The sequence below is a fragment of the Fringilla coelebs genome, assembly GCF_963513975.1.
Source record: "Fringilla coelebs genome assembly, chromosome: Z".
Classification (NCBI taxonomy): domain Eukaryota; kingdom Metazoa; phylum Chordata; class Aves; order Passeriformes; family Fringillidae; genus Fringilla; species Fringilla coelebs.
In genome coordinates this window covers 33,031,287-33,050,836 of record NC_140031.1, presented here as the reverse complement: position 1 = coordinate 33,050,836, position 19,550 = coordinate 33,031,287, and the positions used below count along the sequence as shown (strand labels likewise).

General features: G+C 35.1%; 1 protein-coding gene across 1 annotated transcript in view; it reads right to left on the bottom strand.

Annotated features, from left to right (window-relative positions):
• CNTLN (centlein) overlaps positions 1 to 19,550 on the bottom strand; it is a gene marked incomplete at both ends in the record, with an annotated part of 182,794 nt that overhangs the window by 91,294 nt on the left and 71,950 nt on the right. Inside the window, 9 exon segments of the mRNA XM_084224713.1 lie at positions 1,431 to 1,432; positions 1,436 to 1,468; positions 1,470 to 1,557; positions 4,304 to 4,371; positions 4,373 to 4,429; positions 8,687 to 8,812; positions 10,896 to 10,985; positions 14,932 to 15,082; positions 16,329 to 16,501. Coding sequence (XP_084080839.1) covers positions 1,431 to 1,432; positions 1,436 to 1,468; positions 1,470 to 1,557; positions 4,304 to 4,371; positions 4,373 to 4,429; positions 8,687 to 8,812; positions 10,896 to 10,985; positions 14,932 to 15,082; positions 16,329 to 16,501 — 788 coding nt within the window.

Here is a 19,550-nt window from a genome sequence, read left to right as displayed (position 1 = left end):
GCAGCCCAACTGTACCAACCGTCAGGGTGTGCACAATATATAAGCATGTCTTTGTGTGAAAAAAGAGGCTTATGTAATTGTTCTTGAGGTACTATTGCCTGTGGTGAATGTGTCCTCTAGTGATGGAAGGGGAATTACACGTACAGGTATGCAATTATATACATGGCAAGAAAGTGTTCTTTCCTACATAAAAATAAAAAAATTAAAAGCCACAAAACAATTGCATATGATAATTTGTTGTTATAGCTTCAAAACAGCAAAAAAATGTGACAATGAAGTGACAAGAACAGGCACACAATTTTAACTGGCAGATATAAGAATACCCCATGTAACACAGCTACTGGCAACATTGCCTATAATACACCAATGGAGATTATGGTCAACACAAGGACTTACATAGAACAAAACAATTTGCTGCAGTTGAAATTCTGTGATAGCAGCCTTCATGGTATTGCCACAAAATGGGCTTACATTGTGATCCATTGGGAAAGCACATTTTTTTTTAATGCTGACAAAAACAAAGTCTGAATAAAACTTTCTATGATGTCTTGATCCTCAAATTAAAACAAAAAATCATAGTCACTTACAGAAAGTGTTAAATCACAGCAAAGGGCTAATTATACCATACTAACTTCCTTTTGTCTAGTATAAAAGGACATTTTTTTACTTTGCCTGGCTGAGTGTAATAGCCTATGAATTATGAGATCAAAGCAGCAAACTGTATGTTTTCTAAAGTAAGAGTTTCCTTCACCAAGTTTTACACTTACTACAGCTGAAAGAGCTGTGTGAAGGGATCAGCACTAAACCCAAAGGACAGGCTGTGCACAGCAAGAAAGAGAGCAACTCCCTCGTGCTTTTTGCAGGTCACTACCAAGGACCATGTTAGCAGATCCACACCAGACCCTTAACAGGCAGCTCTGCTGCTACCAGTAATTAGCTTGGACAGCTCTGGCTCCAGGAGTAGCAGCAAGGCTACACCATAATGAGCTCAGCTGGGATTAGCAGGACAGGGCAGGGAACCAAGAGAGCTGAGGCATTCTGCATTGCGTATGTATCACAGAGATCAAACAAGGATGGCTGGCTAGGTTATCCCCTCACCACCTCATTCCAAAAATGAAGCACGGCAGTGTGTAAAATACAGGCTAATGAAGAGCGACACCTCCAACAGATGAGAGCCACATTAATTAACACAATCCCTAGATCATGGAATACAGTTTCTGTTAGTGCTAGCAAACTTGTAACTTGTCACTGATTTAAGGGGGAGAGAGAACGAAGAAGAAAAAAAAGAGCTGATGTTTTCCTTTTCTGCTTTTGGTAGATGTTTTTATAATGGAATTTTGCAAGGAATTCCTCTTGTATGGCCTGTAAAGCACTTCAGAAAAAAACCAGTATGTTTCTTTACTTAAACACAATTTAAGAAACAAACTCACTTCTAAATCAGCAGCTTTTTGTGCTCCTTTTTGAAAAAAAGACAGTTCATTCCACATCACATCATGATCCTCTTGACAAAGCTGACAGGAGCCTGTATGTTGGTATCTGCTTTTAGTATTTTCAAGACTGTTTATGAGTTTAAAAAGGTTGTCTGTTTTCAAATATCTAAATGCTTTAGGAGAACCAGAATAAAAGCACCTCTGCTTTCAGAAAATAGATTTTTCAAGTACAGCATCCATTGAATCTGAATTTTGCATGAAGTATACATTCTGAGGCATGAAATCTTAACTGTGGTAATAAAGAGAAGTTCAATTACATAGTTTCAGATAGATATTGAGCTACTGTGACACCATGCCTCCCAGGTGATGTGGCAGAATAGTGTCACCTACATTCTGACAACGTTACTGTAAATACTGGTATGAGAAAGAAGAAGTTAAAATCATCACATAATCTCTTGAAAATTAAGGGAGAAAATTAACACCCCAGCAAGCCAATCTGGAAGGTGTAACTAATGCCCACACTGTTGTTCTATAGTTTAACAGAGGAATTAACTATCTAGGGACAAGACTATGTATTAAGAAAAAGCATATTGACTTTAGAAGCACAGTAAAATAAAATTAAAATATTTAACAGCTTTTCAGTCAGTAAAATATTTTTAGGTATTTTAATAATGCCAAAGATAAAAATGGTATTAAAAAATCCTTTCTGAAATCAATTTAAAACTCTGCAATCCAAATTCCTACTGGGCATACAAATAAACTCTCAGACAATGTGGTAACCTCCTAAGGCCCCATCATTTTTGCAGTCACGTACATCAGTGCAAGTTGTATGTACACTGACAGGTGGATTAGGTCCCATCAGCTGCCATCTCAATAACAGATACTAATCTATGAAGAATATGGAGAATGGGGTCCTCCATCACTTACAAAGGATCAGAAATGCCACATAAGCATTTGATACTGACTTCTTAATGCACAATTTACATTACAGCAGCACTGTATAGCTTTTTGAGATACCAAAATAACAGAGTCTTATTGTTACAGACTGCTTTTATTTGTATCTTGTCTACTTTCCTTTGTTTAAGCATATTAAAAATGAAAACCAAACCTCCTTTAGTGTGGCTTCACACAAATCTAATGTGGCAACAAAGATTATTGAAACTATGTTATTTTCAGCTCATCTTAAATAGAGATGAAAAAACTAGGTGACTAAGTGAAGACTGAGCATTATATTCTCCCCAATACCTACTTTTCCCAAAAACATTCATTATAACACAAGCTTGTCTCATTTACTTTAAACAGAAGTCACCTTTGTCTCTCTTTCCCTTTTCAATTTTTTTAAACTATCAGAACCAGAACACCCAGTGCTTCACTGTATATCAAGTTTAAGATTTTAATGTCTTTATCTAGCTCAATTTTTTTTTTATCTTGTTAGCCTTGGACTCTCAGTGGATATGAAAGCCTGTCTAGGTATAGATACAGAATTAAATAATTTCAAGGATGACAGTTACTAAATTCAGTAAGTCACTTCCAGATTGCACTAAATTAAAAACAGTGAACTAAAAGAAAAAAAAAATCCATATTTTTCCTAAAAAAACAAAGCCATTTCATTATAATTTACCCAAACATATTTGCAATTATGGTTAGATATTTCAAAAAATGCTCCTGTGCTACCACCGACGCCTGTAGCAATTTTATACTTCACCATTGTTTCCATCCACACCTTTTTTTCCTCCTTTTTTAAAGACAAACTGCTCCTACATAAATGCTAGTATTTCAAAGCAATGCAAATCTACTAAGATAGGCCATAGCATTACTTATATATAAGGAACAGTTTATCATTCACAGTAGGATGTTTTACGTCACCCCAGACTCTGAACAGCTACCACTTTTGCAGCATTTTCTGTGACTCTTATTTTCTTCAGAGAGAGAAAAAGTTAGTGTCAAGATTAGTCAGTATAGTTCTAACTGCAAAAATAATTATTTTTAGCAAAACACACAAGTGTTTACTGTGTTGTTAGGTGCATGCTAAAGCTGTGCTAAAGACACAAGGAAATTACTTTCTTGAAACAGGTCCTGAAAAACAGCAGTACTCAATAACTGAACTGATAAGAAATGCTTTCATTCCTCCAATTTCATCTGTTTACCAAAGTATCTGTCTACTAGGGACTTAAAAAAAGAAGGATTTCCACATAAAATTTTCATTGTTCTGTATAGAGCCTAAGGGAGAATGATATACGGAATGTTCATTATGTAAATTTTAAGTGGTAAAGTCTTTCCTCTTTCCATTAATAAAGATATATTACTGCATTTTTTTGTAAAATTATCAGAAATAATTTATTTTTAAATAATATAACAGATGAAAACACCTTGCTTTCATGCACACATTATTTTACTTCTCCCCTATAAGGAAGAAGATTTTAGCCTCAGTTAATATACGAATCACTAAATTTTAGAGAGGGTAATATTATTTCTATATTTTAATGAATAAAACTATTTTTAAAAATTTTATGAAACATAATGATCAACTGCTGTGTTACAGACAATTAAAAACATACAGTCAACAAAATAAATGAGTGAGGAATTAGACAAACATAAGTAAGCAGCCCTAGCTGACCTTTGTTCAGTACTCAGGCTCTCAATGAAATGCCTAATGAAATAAGTCAAGGTGTCAGCTCAATATATTTCCTCTTGGTTTCAACTACAATTTTTCTCACATAGGGCTAAGTCATGTATTCTGCTGTAACAAAGGATAGTCTAGATCACCACCCAGTAGCTTCTTCCTTCAAATCACATTTTTTTTTGAATACCTATGTAATACTGTTCAGATTTCTTGTGTAAGGAAAATGTTTTTAATGAGCTATGTAACTTACCTGCTATTGCTCTCTTCCCACTGCTTTAATTGCTCTTCTAGTGCTCTGTAGTTGGTCTGTAACATCCATCTGCAGCTTTTCTTCGTGTTTTCCATAGGCTGCTCTTAGCTCATAGGATTCTTGAGACTGTATGAAACCAGAAAAACAAAATCAGAGTTGAACAAAATGTAGGAGAGTGTTACACAGATCACATGAAATGAAACTTCTCTTTTAGTTCTGTGAGACTCAGAAATTGAAAGATCAGGACTGACAGTCTTTGAGGTCAAAGTTTTCTTATTACTACTTTGGAAAATTCTGCTGATTTGGCAATTCACTTAAATATTATTTTCATGCTGTGGAAAGTTTTAAAAATTTACTACCAAAATGCCAGTTTTTATCTGGTGAATGCATAAGCCCAATACATTTTAAACACATAGACTAAAAAAGGATTGTTGGCACTGTTTTTTCATTCAAACTACTTCCTTTTTTCCTAATGGAAAACTGATCTATGTATTTTCAAGGGAAATACTGGCCACATGAAAAAACTTTATATTTAAATGGCTTCAGGATTTCCTCACAGCGTAAGCTGTTTCTGTAAATATATATACACCTGCAACACCCAGACTTTGCCCCTAGTAATGCAGCAAACAAGAATTAAAAACAATTTTTAAAACAGCTTTTATATACTCAAAACCATACAAAAAATGTACAGAACAAAAGTTAAAATACACCTTGATTAGTATTACAGGATAACATAAGGTAAGCTTAAAACCAGACTTTTCTATATGACAATACCATCCTCTGGAAAAAAAAATCTCTAAGAAGAAGCATTTAACACTATAAAGCAAGTCAAACTCTGGCATACACTAGTAAAGAATTCACCAGCAAAGAATTCATTATGCTGTAGCAAAATGAATGAATTTGCAATCAGAGCTTCATTTTCAGTTCAATGGGAGCTCTGCTGGCAGAGCAACTACAGAAATAAATAAATCAGAATACCTTATTTGCAAGTATTTACCCTGCCTATGTGGAAGAAGGACTTTTCAGCATTAGTCAATAAATTAGACAAACCAATAGTCAGAGCTGCAAACAATAAAAATGGAATCCCACTATAAAAACATTCCAGAATACTCATAACTACAAAGTACCTATACAAAGCTTGGCTTATCAAATGTATCCCAGCTTTCATGATGCACAAAGTTGAATAACAGCAGGTAAAGTTTCAAATGGTATTATACACAAAATTCCAGAAGTTTTCTGGAAGTGACTTAGGAAACAAAAAGAGAAGATTTAGGAACACAATCAAGTCCAAAGTGACTCTACCACTAAATACTTTCCCAAAGTGGTGGTGGTAGGTTTTTTTTTCCAGAAACAAGCTCTAAACCAAATACATTTTTTAATTTTGAATTGTTAAAAAAGTACTTTTGACTAGTTTTAAGTGACTCATAAATACCACAATGATAGTAAAAACAACCACATAAATGGCAATATAAATTTTAGACTAAGAACATAGAGACCATTACCAAACTTTGCAAGAGGAAATTTTCACAAGAATACAATTAGGGATGCTGTGTTTTCAAGAGAAGTTCATGAAACAACTGTTCTGAGATTGTTTGATATTGTTAGCAAGAACTGGTCAAGTCTGGAAGGGCACTAGAAAATAATGTCTTCAATATAAATCCTGAGAAGCTTATTAGTGTCAATATGTGAAATGCCTTTTCAGAGATGCAACCAACTGTAGAATTTGGCCTTTCCTATTAATGAATCTGCATTTTTCATTATTGCTTACCTGTTCTATTATCCATTCTGTTACAGTTATTGCCCTCCCTTCTCACTTGCTCTGCTCTTGCAGAAATAGAAATTAGACAATTAACTGCCCTAATCACTCTCTCTATTGAATTAAGCACTTCAGGACTTAAAATATTCACTGAAATTTCCATAATCTGTTAGATTAATCTCTGTCTGAATTATGTTATATTTTATAACTAAACTGTCTTGTACACAGTTTTGTATATATTCACGGACATGGGACAGAACAACCATCTCTCACAGTGCTGGACCTCCAGATTATTTTCCAGCTGTCCCCTGTCATGCATAGTAGTTCCCACATAATAATGAATAAGAGTAATACAAAGTTCAGTCTGCAGGAGGAAAAACTCCACTGCCTATACCTTCTTTTCTTTTGCAGGCTGCTCAGACAAGTCAAAAGATTCTAATCACTAATGCAAATTTTTATTGAAATTGACCTTCTATTACAGTAAAAAGGAAATTTAAAAAACCTACACTGATTCAATTATTTGACTGTGTGTAGGCTTTCAAGAACTGAGGCCCCTAGCAGTTACAAAAATACTTTTTTCCACAAACAGTTATGTGAATTAGATGCAATATTCATCTATTTTCAGCAACTGAACACTATACATGGAATAGGACTACATATGAAATAAGAGGTAAATCTGAGTGTGGTCTTGCTCACACAAACAAGTATTAAGGTGGCCCTAAAGACTGGTGTTCATATTCTAGTTTTATTTACCTCCAAAAAGTTTAGAATGTAAAAAGGATGAGAAAACTCAAAGGGAAGAGCTCCTCTTGGTTTTGAGACCTCTTCAGTTAAAGCCAGGATTATCTCCTCTAGGCTACACCAGTGATCACAGCTTTAGAAGCAATACAGGAGAAGATCAATGTATTCTTAGTTTGTATCAAAGACCTACTTCTCAACAACCAAACTCTTACCCACTTCTTAAAGATCCACAGTAGATTTGAAGTACTTATGCTTTGGACCAATCTAAGTAGCAGTCTTATTCATTCTGATGTTCTCTTCTGTAAACAAGGGTGCAATCAGGCATGCTCTGTTACTTTTTAGTATCCCAGAAATAAAGCCAATTCTATGTAAAAACTCTGAATCTAAATGATCACCCCATTTATACTAGCAACGAAGATCCTAAGAGCCAACTTTTCTTGTTGAGAAATGAGTCAGCTGAGAGAACAGGAAAAACCTGTGAATGGGACCATCAAGATAAGTAAAGGCAGTATGGTGAACCGTACAAATTATTATATGAGGTTATGCAGACAGTTGTTTCTCTTCTGCATCTGCTTTCCTTCACTCCTCTTTCCAGAAGAAACGTGTAGCTCTCTATCATTTAAGGCAATAGCCACAGACACTGAAGTGCTTTTGTTTCCAAGAGCAGAACAGCTGCAGCCTACAGTTCCAGAATAATCTGTACCATCAGCATCAGGCAGGCCAACTAAGAGCAATGAACAGGAAGCTTCCCAAAGGCCAATTCTCAGGTTTAGCTGGTGGGACATGCCTTAGAATTCTCAACAGAGGGAAAAAAACAAAAAAATAATTTTCTGTCTCACAGGAACAAGACAACCTCGAAGACTGAATTTGAAGTCTAAATAATCTCTCCTGTTCATATACTCTACATGTGTTAAGACAATGCTTTAAATTCTCCCAAGTATACAGATGGATGAACTGTGACATTTTGCTGAAATATACTTCCCACTTACAGTTTTTCTAAAATCAACTTATCACTATGGCTGGTAGAGCTTCCAAACTTCTTCACTTACATAACTTCTATTATATGATGTTCAGTACAACCAATTCTCCTTTAGGCCACACTTACTTGAAAATATCTTTCAAATTCCAAAACTGAACAACGATAAGCAACACAGAAAAGAGAAGAAGGTGAGTGAGGAAAGGGAGGAGAGGAAAGAAGAGGATGAATTTTATGTGTTTAAGAAAATATGACTCAGAGTTTGCATTTTGCATTCAAAGGAGCAATTTTAAACCAATAGTTTGTTCAAAAGTTACTGTATCTCTACAGCAAAATACCAAACCAACGAAAACACAGCTACAAAAATCTGTGAAACTGGGACAAAATGAGCAACTGTAACACAAGCTCAATTAAGATTTTCTGTGAAGGGGTGGAGGGAGGGGGATTGTTATTGCTTTTTTAAAGGTATCTTTTATACCAGCAACTAAGTCACCTACAACTTATACAATTTCCAGGGGTCTTTTTTAAGGTACTGACTTCCGCATTTTAAAGTGTGGCTTCATTGCACAGAAAAATCTTTGTACTTTCAGTGCTTCTACTTTCTGATTTACTTCATATGAACACATAGATTTCTCAAGGTATATATACTCAAACACAAACTTCGAAAATGTATTTAACAAGTATGTTTTATTGATGACAGCTCAATTAAGTTTCCACAGGACTGCAAGATTACTCACACTGTAAAACAAAAAGGTAAACTAATGGAGAGTGCTCTCTGATCCAAAGAGACTTACAGCCCATAAAAGTATGTGTATTTTTAATTTTTAAAATGTCTGTTTGTTTTGGTATATCTTTATCTATGCAAGCTTATAGCTAGCAGGCTTTTTATTTATTTTCATTTAATGTTCACCTTTAGCTGCAGTGTCTTCTCTAAGTTTCCAATCTTCCTTTCAGCTATTTTAAGCTTCTTTAGTTCCTCTGACTCTCTAAAAGAGCTCTTTGGGGACAGAGACCTTGAATGTTTCACAGGTGGTTCCTGGAGAATAAAACAAGGACATGGTTGAACTAGTTGGAACACCGGATTATGAAAGACATGCAGAATTAAAGAAGAAGTAATTTTGAATACTAATAATGAATTATAAAAAAAAAAAATCTGCATGGAATACCAGAGAAATAACAAGCAGAATTACCACAGCGCTACCACTAAAGGTTTCTCTGTGACTCGTTAATGAGAATATTCATTTACATTTACATTGTTTCTTTCAGAATAATGATGTCCCATTAGGGAAGACTAAAGGGTTATAGACTCAGAAATGCAAGAAACCTCATTACAAAGGAGGGGATAGAGGCTGGTCTAATTGCTCTATAAGGGTCCAAGGTTACACTTGATAGGACAACCAGAAACAAGAGGGAAAGGATTTTTTTCCCTTTGAAATAGTTTAACACACTGTGAAGTTGAAGGAACAATATGCTTGAGGAATATAAATACAACAGACAGTAGATCTTATACCATAATGACCATATGGTCATTAACTATAATGTGACTAACTAGAGACAAGAATATGTGTTTATATTATGTACAGCTTCATACAGCAATCTGGAGAAAGAGTATGTGAAAGTAACACTTAAACTGGGCAGCTTTCTTGTTCACTCCATGTCATATGTCCTTATGGCAGAGAAAGAAATGCCTCATAAAATTAGACTTTCAGATTTTTGGAATAACTTTGGTTAAGAACGGTGAAATACCAACACACATTTAATGCCAATCAGGAAAAATACTGTTGTGCCAACACATAAAGTCAAACAGAAAGTTAAGGTAAATTCTGATTATTCTTGTTGCATTATGCCACTTTCTCTGGGAAAACAATAAAAGAAATTAGGGATAAACTCTTCTTCAATGCTATAGACATCAATATTTTTACTAGTCAATTAAATTAAGTTAATCTCGAAGAGCATCTTAATTAGCAATTGACATTTTTTTCTTTGACCACTACCTTCCAGCATGAAATATTTACAAGACATCATATACGACATTTTCATTTTAAATAGTATGGGTTTCTAAGAAGAAAAAAAAAAATCACAAAATATCAGAGAATAGCAGCATCTCATATTTATATTTATGAATGTTAATATTTGCAATGTGGTTTTGTCATTGGATTTCAGAATCCTTTTGCTTATGACACATACCTGAAACAGACATAAGAAAGTCCAACAAACAACCAAGCAAAATTTTTTTATAGAAAGTGTTACACCCTCATTAAAAAACCCCAACCAAAACCAGAGCCAATCCAAACAAAACAAAAAAACCAACAACCTAAAACCAAAAAAATAACAACCCAAAAACCAAACCAACCCTAAACCAAAAAAAAAAGAATAAACCAAACCAAACCCCAACACCCACCTGCTCACCCGGGCTCTGCTAAAAAAAAAAAAAAAAAAAAAAAGCCAAACCCGAACTAATGGCTGGAAAGGATTTTAGTACATTTAAAATCCAAATACTAAAAAATATAATCATCTTCAAAGTCCCAGATTTTGTAAATAAAATTAAGAGCTTAAAAAAAAAAAGGAACCAAAACCCAATCCTCCTATCTTCTACATTCCTTAATCATTATATACAGTCATATTATATATATGACTGTACTATGCATTATTTTTCGATAATTGTTTTCTAGGTAAACCTGGAATGTACACAATTTCTCTGAAATCACAAATAGAAGGTCAAAGCACTCTGCTTGCTGCCAAAGTGAAGGACAACAAAGGAAAAGGAGTGGATCAACCAGCACCAGATTCTTAAGAATTAATAGGTAGAGAAAACCTGAGAAGGAACAAAGAAAAGAGAAAAAAAAATACAGAAAAAGATAAAATTCACTGTCTTGCTAGTCTAGTCATAGCTGAACAGATTCGAGTACATAAGAATTTTTTATACGTATTTATACGTATAGATATATATCTATTATATACACATACAGAGTTTATATGTAGCTACCTGGGAATGTGCTAGAGCCAAGGTATGTGAAAAAAAATGAGAAAACTTTTAACTGTTTATGGATATGGAAATGATTCCCTGTGACAATGGCTGAGATTGGTGATACGTATTAAGAACATTCTATTACTTTCACCTTTTTAGTGATCAGACTAAAGGTCTGTGGAGAAAGGGCACTGGAGCTGGGCTTTACAGTTGCACATAGGTAGCTTGAGCTCAATCTTTGCTAAGGAGGTAAAGAGTTCTATCAAGACAAAGGAGACTGTGTAGTAAAATATGCTGTCATTGGATTGCCTGGGGCTGCTGCAAAACTCAGTTTGAAAGACGGCACCTGTAAAAATCTTCTCACAAGTGCAAACTTTACTACTCTTGCTGCCGTCAAATATAAATATTAAATTTTTAATTCAGGCATCAAATTCTACAGAAAAAAATTTTACATACCTCTATTAAATATATACAGAAATGTATATAGTGCTTCAAAATGTAATGTTTCAAAAATTTTCTACATGTTTAGGAGTAAAAAACCCTTCCAATTTTATCAGTGAAGACTGTTAATCCAAGTCAGGAAAGGAATCCAGATCAGAATATTTTTCATTGAATGTTCCTTAAACATTTTTACCGAAGACTAAACCAAATAGCAGAAAACCAGAAATAAGCAGTTTCTAATATATAATAGATATGAAATTTTGTGACAGAAGATTTAGCATAAAGAACTAGCAGGTAAGTGGATGGGACACACATTAACTGATAATGGAGGCACACAAGCAGAAAAAGAAAACACGCCTGTTGCTAGACAACCTTCTATTACCTGTCTGCACAATGAAATAGACCATGGGATGATACTGCAAATAGCCATGTTCTTGAATTCAACAGGTTTCGTGTTGAATAGAGTGCCAAAATAAGGCAAATAAAACAAACAAACAAGGAAAACCCCAAAACAACCAATCAAAAAGAAAAAAAAGAAAACCAAAAAAACTCCCACCAACAAAAAAACCCCAAAACCCAAACCAAAGTAGGGAAGTCAGAACTCCTCCTGAAATGTCTTAGGAGCACTTTTTCTGTACAGGCTTGATATCAATGACTGCCAATATACAGCTCTGAGGACAGTGGGCAGAAATCATGTTTTGATCAACTGAAGAAACAGAAACATTGCTGAGGCTGAACCCAGAACAGATAGAGGTGGGGGTTTTTAGAAAGAAAAATGGTAAATTCTTGATTTGCTATGTCTCAACAGGAACTTTACTAGCATTGCAAGTCACCACATGTTTTTCAGTATCTTGACACTACAAATCTATAAGAATGATATAGAATGTACATGAATAAAAGGCAATTCTAACTCCCATGCACCATACCATGGGAAAGCTTAGCTACAAGAAAACCACAAAACCCTATTGAATTAGCCAGCAGACATATGAAAGTCAGTGTAATCAGCTAACAGAAATCATATATTGCTCATGAAGTTTAAACTCCAAGAAGACCTCTATGAAGGTCAAGCCACTCACTCCTAAATCTACATACACAACAGCACTCAGCTACACCACTTTCCACATAGACAGGACTATGATTGTTACAATTGCCTCTAAATACACACTTAATATCATGAAACAGGTCATCACAACCACATTTAACGTAGCTTTTAAACACCTCTCAAAGGATAAGTTGTTTCTATTACTCGCTACAACTGTAGGCAAGGGATGTGGATTTCTGCAATTCACAAAGAAACCAACACAAGGCTATAGAGGTATCTATGCTGTTGCATATATAAACACAGCCAGAAGCATGCAGTCATGTGGCCATACATCTCAATTTACTGCAGTAGTGCCAAGTTTCTGTTTGTACCAGGCTCTTATTTTCAATACCTTTCCAACTATTCCTCCTTTCAAAGCCTTTGAAACATTTTTAGAGCAGTAAGTCATCAAAGCAGTGTCATTCTGATCAGAAGTGACTCCATGCTTATTTGTTCTTTGTATCCTGGGAATGTATATAAGGCGGAATGAAGGGCAGCACAATAGTCTTTGTAAAGTCAGAAGGATCATCTTTTTAAAACAAACATTGAATATCCCACATACTCTTCCTGTGAAATCATGCACTAATGACTTCTGACAGTAATGATTTTGTCATAAAAGGCTGAAAAACAAGGGAATGAGAAGATACTGAAAGGAAAAAGGGTAAAGTACTAGCACAGCAATACTACCTTCTCCATTTTAGAAAATCCAGAGTATTTCCACAATTTCATTTACTGTGTTGCCTTACATACAAAGGAGCTCATCCACTGAGTTCCCAAATGTTTAAATAGAGACTTGTGTGCTCTTGTGAAGAAGTGGACATATCAAACAGCCTTGACTATTGAAAGAGCATTACTCAGACCTACACATCAAAACAGGAAGATATTTTCTACAATAGGCTTTAAAATTTGTATTTAGTTTTACTCAAGGCAGTGTAATTGCTTTATTTTGACACAGTTCACGACAAACACAGCAGTCTCATTTACTTTCCCCTGAGGAAACAGAAAAAGACATTGTGGGGGACTAACCTTGGCAAAGGGTCAAACACCCACTCAACTGCTCCCCCAGTTTCCTTTTCCACTAGGACAGGAGAAAACAGGATGATAAAGCTGGTGGATTTACCGCTCAGCGTCATGGGCTGACTCGACTTGAAGAAAATTCATTTAAGTTATTGCTACTTAGAATATATTTAGGTTGTAAGAAAAGAGAAAAAAATCAATTCACGTGGCCTTCCCTACCCAAAAGAAGCTCCCAGCTTCCCAGGCATAACTTCATTCCATTGCTCCTGACTCTTTTACCACCTGCTGAGCCATTCAGGCAGAAGGCTTACAATCAATGCTTAACAGCTCCCATTGGGCCATTCTTTCCTCCTCATACTTTTCTCCTACTCCTGCACAGGGCCTCTTCACAGGCTGGAGTCCTTCAGGATAAACTTATCCCAGAGTGAGTCTTCCATGGACCATAGTCCATGTAAGAGAGGAATCTGCTCCAGTGTCTACTCCCCTCCCCAAGCTGTGGCTTCCATGAGCAAATACCCACTTGCTCTGGGCTCCTCTACAAGCTATACCATTGACATCTGCTCCATAGTGATCCTCTCTCTGGGCTGCAGAGAAATACCTGTTTCCAGCACATGAAGTAAACCCTTCCTCTCCTCCTTCCAGACCTTCACATTTGTCAGGCTGTTTCTTACCTTCTGTTCTTTAGTCTATACTGCCTGTGAAGCGTTTTGTTTTTTCTTAAGCACATTTTCACAGAAATGCCCACCACATGCTCCTGAAAAAATGTCCTAAAGTGTGTCTTTTTCCAAAACTAACATACAGTACAGATCATAAAGAAAGAGCATGCTATACATTTTTTAAAGAAAATATGATGAGATACCATATTTGGATAAACTAGAAGATTTCAGAGGAAGTGGACATGATGGTCCACATTAGTGCATTATTTATACCATTCAGAATCACATTCACCTTTGCAACCTTGTTAACAGTTTCCCATACTCTATGCAATCACAATAAAAAATATATGAGGAAGAGTCTGAACACAGTGAAAAGCATAATGATTTCAGCAAATTTAATAGATCTATTTAAATAATGGAATTATTTACAGATGTCACTCATTTACTACAGCTCGTAGGTGTTGTTATTGTTAGTTAACGCCTAAATCAGTGAGACTCCACAAAATTCAGCACCATACAAAGCCGAAAATATAAACTTCAAAGGACATTCCTGTCATTCTTCCTAGAAAAAAATACTATATTCCACTCTAAAAGTCAAGAATTTGGGGGAAAATATTTTTCATTTAAAAAATCATAATAATAAGCATTTATATTTCTCTCACTTTCCTTAAAGTGAAAGATGGTCATTCTAATAAACACCACAAAATATCTGATAAATATTCATTTTAGCAAACCTACAAAGAATTTATCCTGCAAATAGTTCATTTAATTAACAATCCCTTATTCAGTATTTAATAAGGTAAAACCTTCTACTCCCAACAGCTATTTTAACAAGTCTTTGGCAGATAACACAGGAACTATTCAAACAAGCTTCCAGAATTATAAGCAGCGTCAACAGATATTAAAATTATTATCTGGGCCCTTGAGCAAAAACGTCTGGCTTCACCAGGCTGACTTACACGCAAATACACCAGACAATAAAACTACCCTACCTCATGCCTTCTTCCAGTCCTTATATTGTTGCTTTCCAGAGTATCTGCAGGGTACAAATTATGCTCTGCTAGGTTAAGATCCACTTGCTTCATTTTTTTCTGTAAAAGCTCCATTTCAGATTCTTTCACTGTAATATAGTCCTCTAGCTCACTTAAAGAAATACAAATAGAAAATGACAGTAGAGGTATACTACATTGTTAACAAAAAATCAGATGCATAACATACCATTTACTAAAACTGCCTAGAGAAACATATTTACAGTATTACAGAAACATGTAAAAGCTGCAAATAATTCTGCTTTCATAAATTACTCACAAATCCATAATCAAAACCAGATCTCAAAATATTAAGGGTACATTTTTAGACCACCACCCTATTTTCTAAATCTAAATTTATGTTCTTAACAATGGCTGTTTTATACAGACTTTTTTTCTGCAGTAACTTATTCTACTTGTTAGACGGTATTTTGTATGTCATATGCATTAAATTTCTTGACAAAATATTGCACCTTCTGGACTCATTTCTGGTAAAATTTCAAGCTGTAAGTATCACTGGCCTAGCAAAAAAACTTTAACTGCATATTCTGGAACTAAACATATTGTTAGTTAAGAACTGCCTCAGAAAAGTACTTTTTTTACTGTAAATCTAATACTTGTAGCCATAAGACCCATAGACAGCACAAATGTTGTGGTCAAACTGAAAACTTAAAGAGAAAAATAGATTCTAGCTCACAGTGTTGCTCAAGGCCAGTACATTATTTTGTTAAACCATGGAATTCCAGGACCTTTCCTAGCTATCAATCCATGTGCAGCAATTCCTTGGCGCAATACAAGGCTGCCGCACAGTGATCAACTTACCCAGCTACCAAACCTTTTCAGAGAGGACACATTTCAGTCGTAGCAGCTCCTGTAAGTTATATCCCTGATATTCAGTAGCAGACTCATGTATGCATGACCAAGAGCGGTCAAGTTAGCATGGCCTGACGACTGACTCCTGGTCAGTTGAGTTTTCATTACCAGGTGTGATCTCACCCCACTCTCTAACAAACACTGGGCAAAATGTTCTTTCTTGATGGAAGCAGCAGCAATATGCCTGCTGAGTCACCTGACGGCAATCACAAAGTGAAATGCTTTAGCTCAAACCTTCTCCTCAGTGCCATAAAGCTGGGGACAGATATTCATCTTCTAACAGTGCGCCAGGAAAAAATGATATAATTCCCACATGGTCAATGCATCCATGTAGCTGGAGTTTAACACCTCAGTGCCATGGCTGGAGAAGGAATGACGTAAACAGCCTCCCCAGCTGATTGCATAACTAAAAGGTAGGTAGTTTAAAAGTCAATGGAAGTGGCTTAAGCTGACCTTGGACTGCACAGATATGGGGAAACTCATTAAACCCTATTGCCACTGGTGTTCTGAAAGCAATGACGAGCAGCTGGCAAGCAATAAAGTCTTCAATCAACAAACTTGATCCAGAAGACACATTCTTAAGACTAACCAAAATTTTTGTTTTATCCCTTATTAACAAGATCCTGACAACATCACTTGCTTGCAACTGTTTGCGCATATTCTTAAGACAATACTCATTTCAACAGAGAAGATAAAATTATCATGTGGCACTATGATCCCAAATACTGGTATTCCCCACATAAAAAAGTTAGGTATACTGCCAAAAATTACAAAAAGCAGTATAAAAAAAAGGTTAAGTAAATAAATCTCCAAATTCATGCCAATCAAGAAGTGGTCCAAATTTGATTAAAATCAATCAAGCATACACCTTAGTAAGCTTAGCATTTGTCCTAAACAGACAAATGGGCATAGCCATTTTATTTATGTAGAAGATGCTTTTCATAAAGCCTAAGATAAATTCATTATTTCAACAAATAAATTACAAATTAAAGATATTGAGCACTTTTTTTAGAAAAGCCTCAAATCTTCATACAGTGAGTATAAGAAATTTGTGAGACAGTAAAATTTGCCTGTGCTTTTGCTGACTGTTCCTTAAATACATTCTGTTCCTCATTTTGCATAGTTTAGGCCATATGTAGTTGCAAACAGATGTCATTACCACCTATGATCAGAAAAATGCCTGTTTATAACCATTAGCTCATGAACACACAGGGGAAAAGAAAAGAAAAACAAGAAAAGGAGAAGTAGACAAGCCATGCAATCAAAAGAATGCTTTAAAGAAAACTGGACTTCATATTTGTTTGAACAAAACCTGACGACTATATAAAAATGGAAAAAAATCCAACAAAACTGAGAAGACAGAAACAGTGTCAGAAGACAAGGGAAATATCTAAGTAGTTATACTCAGGTTCTGGAATTTATTTTATTACTTGAAGTTTACTCTTTCTTTTTATAAAAGAGGAATACACCTACCAACTTGACACACCTCTTTCTGATTTCTCAGCTGCATGTAAAAAAAGAGCTCCATATGAAACACAGGTTTTAGAATTATATTAATAACTCAAAAAAGAGTCAACAACTTCAATCTGTTACAATAATTTAAATTCACATTCCTGTTACTTTAAAAAGTCTACACCTGTTAAGCGCTCACAGAATTATTTAACTTTAAAAGGACCTTTAATATCCTCGAGTCCAACTCCTGCTGCTGACTTTTAAGCTGTAAGAACTACAGAAATTTCACTAATTATTAACTTCTTATTGCATCACTACTTTTCATTTTCTTGTTTAAAAAAATGAACTACTGAGTACTTTAAAACATAACTGCATTTAAGCTGACTCCATTAGTCACAGACTACATCAAAACCTGCTCCTCTATGGCATGCAAGTTCTGCTATTGACTTTAGTAGGACCAATATATGGACAGTATTATTCTTCATTTGCTTTGAGGTTATTTTCCTACTCTTTTCTTCTTCCAAAAGAGATCCCTAGAAATTGCCATGCTGTGATACTTATTTTAAATAAAATACCGTAAAGTATTTTTATGGTAAATTTATGGTAAATTAATTTATTTTCTAATAAAACCTTTAAAGTCTCTGTCCACATGGCTATACAGACATTTTTCTTGGAAAACTAAATCAAACGAATCAGGTCTTAGATCTTAATTAACATCTCCAAAATGCCTATGCTTTTACCTTAAAATATTCAGTAGATTGCTGTTACCGAAACATACTTACCTATAGAATTTGGGTCTACGATATCCTCATAACCTGCTCGTTTTTTTTAAGAATATTTGTGAAATTTTATCAGCTTCAGAAATTCAAAGAACCCAGATGTAATTGATTAAATAAATTTAAAAACAAAAGTTTTGCTTATCAGTGAACTCCAAATCAAAAGGAGTTTGGTATCATTTTCTGTTAAACTTAACCTATCTTTGAATAATTGAGAAATATTCTTTTAATTTTCCTAGCCTAAACACTTTGTTTATTCAAATATAAGAGAATGTTGAACATTAATATTTTAGACAAGAAATAGACCTTCCCAAGACAGAAAGCTAGATGAAATTTTTCTTGCTGATGTTTTGTTTTGGATTCATGTCAATTTAATTTAATACTTCAGACTTCTGTGGTCCAAGTATCTTTGGATAAGAGCAAAAAAAATTATTAAAAATTATTAAACCCATAATATTTAGTGAAAAGATTTGGTTACTATGAAAACAACCAACTTCTTCTGTATAAACACATGACTCTATCAGCAAACTAGAATTTGAAGATCAACACATGAAGAAAGAGTGGCATTTTTACAAGGGCATGTAGTGATAGGATGACGGACAACGGCTTCAAATTGAAAGAGGGGAGATTTGAATCATATATTATGATGAAATTCTTTACTGTGAGGGCAATGAGGCACTGGAACAGGTTGCCCAGAGAACCTGTGGATACCCCACCCCCAGCAGTGTTCAAGGTCACTTGGATGGGGCTTTTAGCAACCTGGTCTAGTGGGAGGTGTCCCGGCCCATGGTCATAGTGGGGTGAAACTAGATGATCTTTAGGTTCCTTCCAAGACAGGCCATCCTATGATTCTACGAATGCAATTCCATCAGATCCTCAAAGAGAGATGTGACCTTTTCTTGGCTTTTTACTTTTACATCTAAACTCTAATTTGTAATCTAAGAACTAAGGGAAGTATTACAAATACTAAGACCAAAAACGTAAATAATTTGGGCTATAATGGAACAACAACTTTAAAATCCTAACACTATCAGGAAAAAAAATGCAGAATAGTCAGTTTCAAGACTACATAAATCAGTCAGTGTCCAAGGTCTGTATGATGGATAGAGTCCAGTTTCATAGTAAAGATCAGAAATCTGCAATCCAGAAAATGAAGCCTGAGAGGCAGCACTAGGTTCTTCAACAGCTTCTGCCTTAGAATTATCATTTTTCATATTATGAACTGAAATAGTAACTCACAGAGTAACTCAACAGAGAAGTCCATGAAGATCACTTCCTAAAATCTATTCTGAATCCTATGTCTGAAACTAAAATTCTTATGAGACAATCGTTTCAGTGTACACATAATGGTGACCCTCTTCACAGTCTATCCATCTACATGCTGAGTGCAGCAAATAAAACACTTTCTCTTAGGTTTAAGCATCTTAGATTAGAGTCCAACTGCATTACAAGGCCTAGCTTAACAGAGTAACGGTTTCCTCT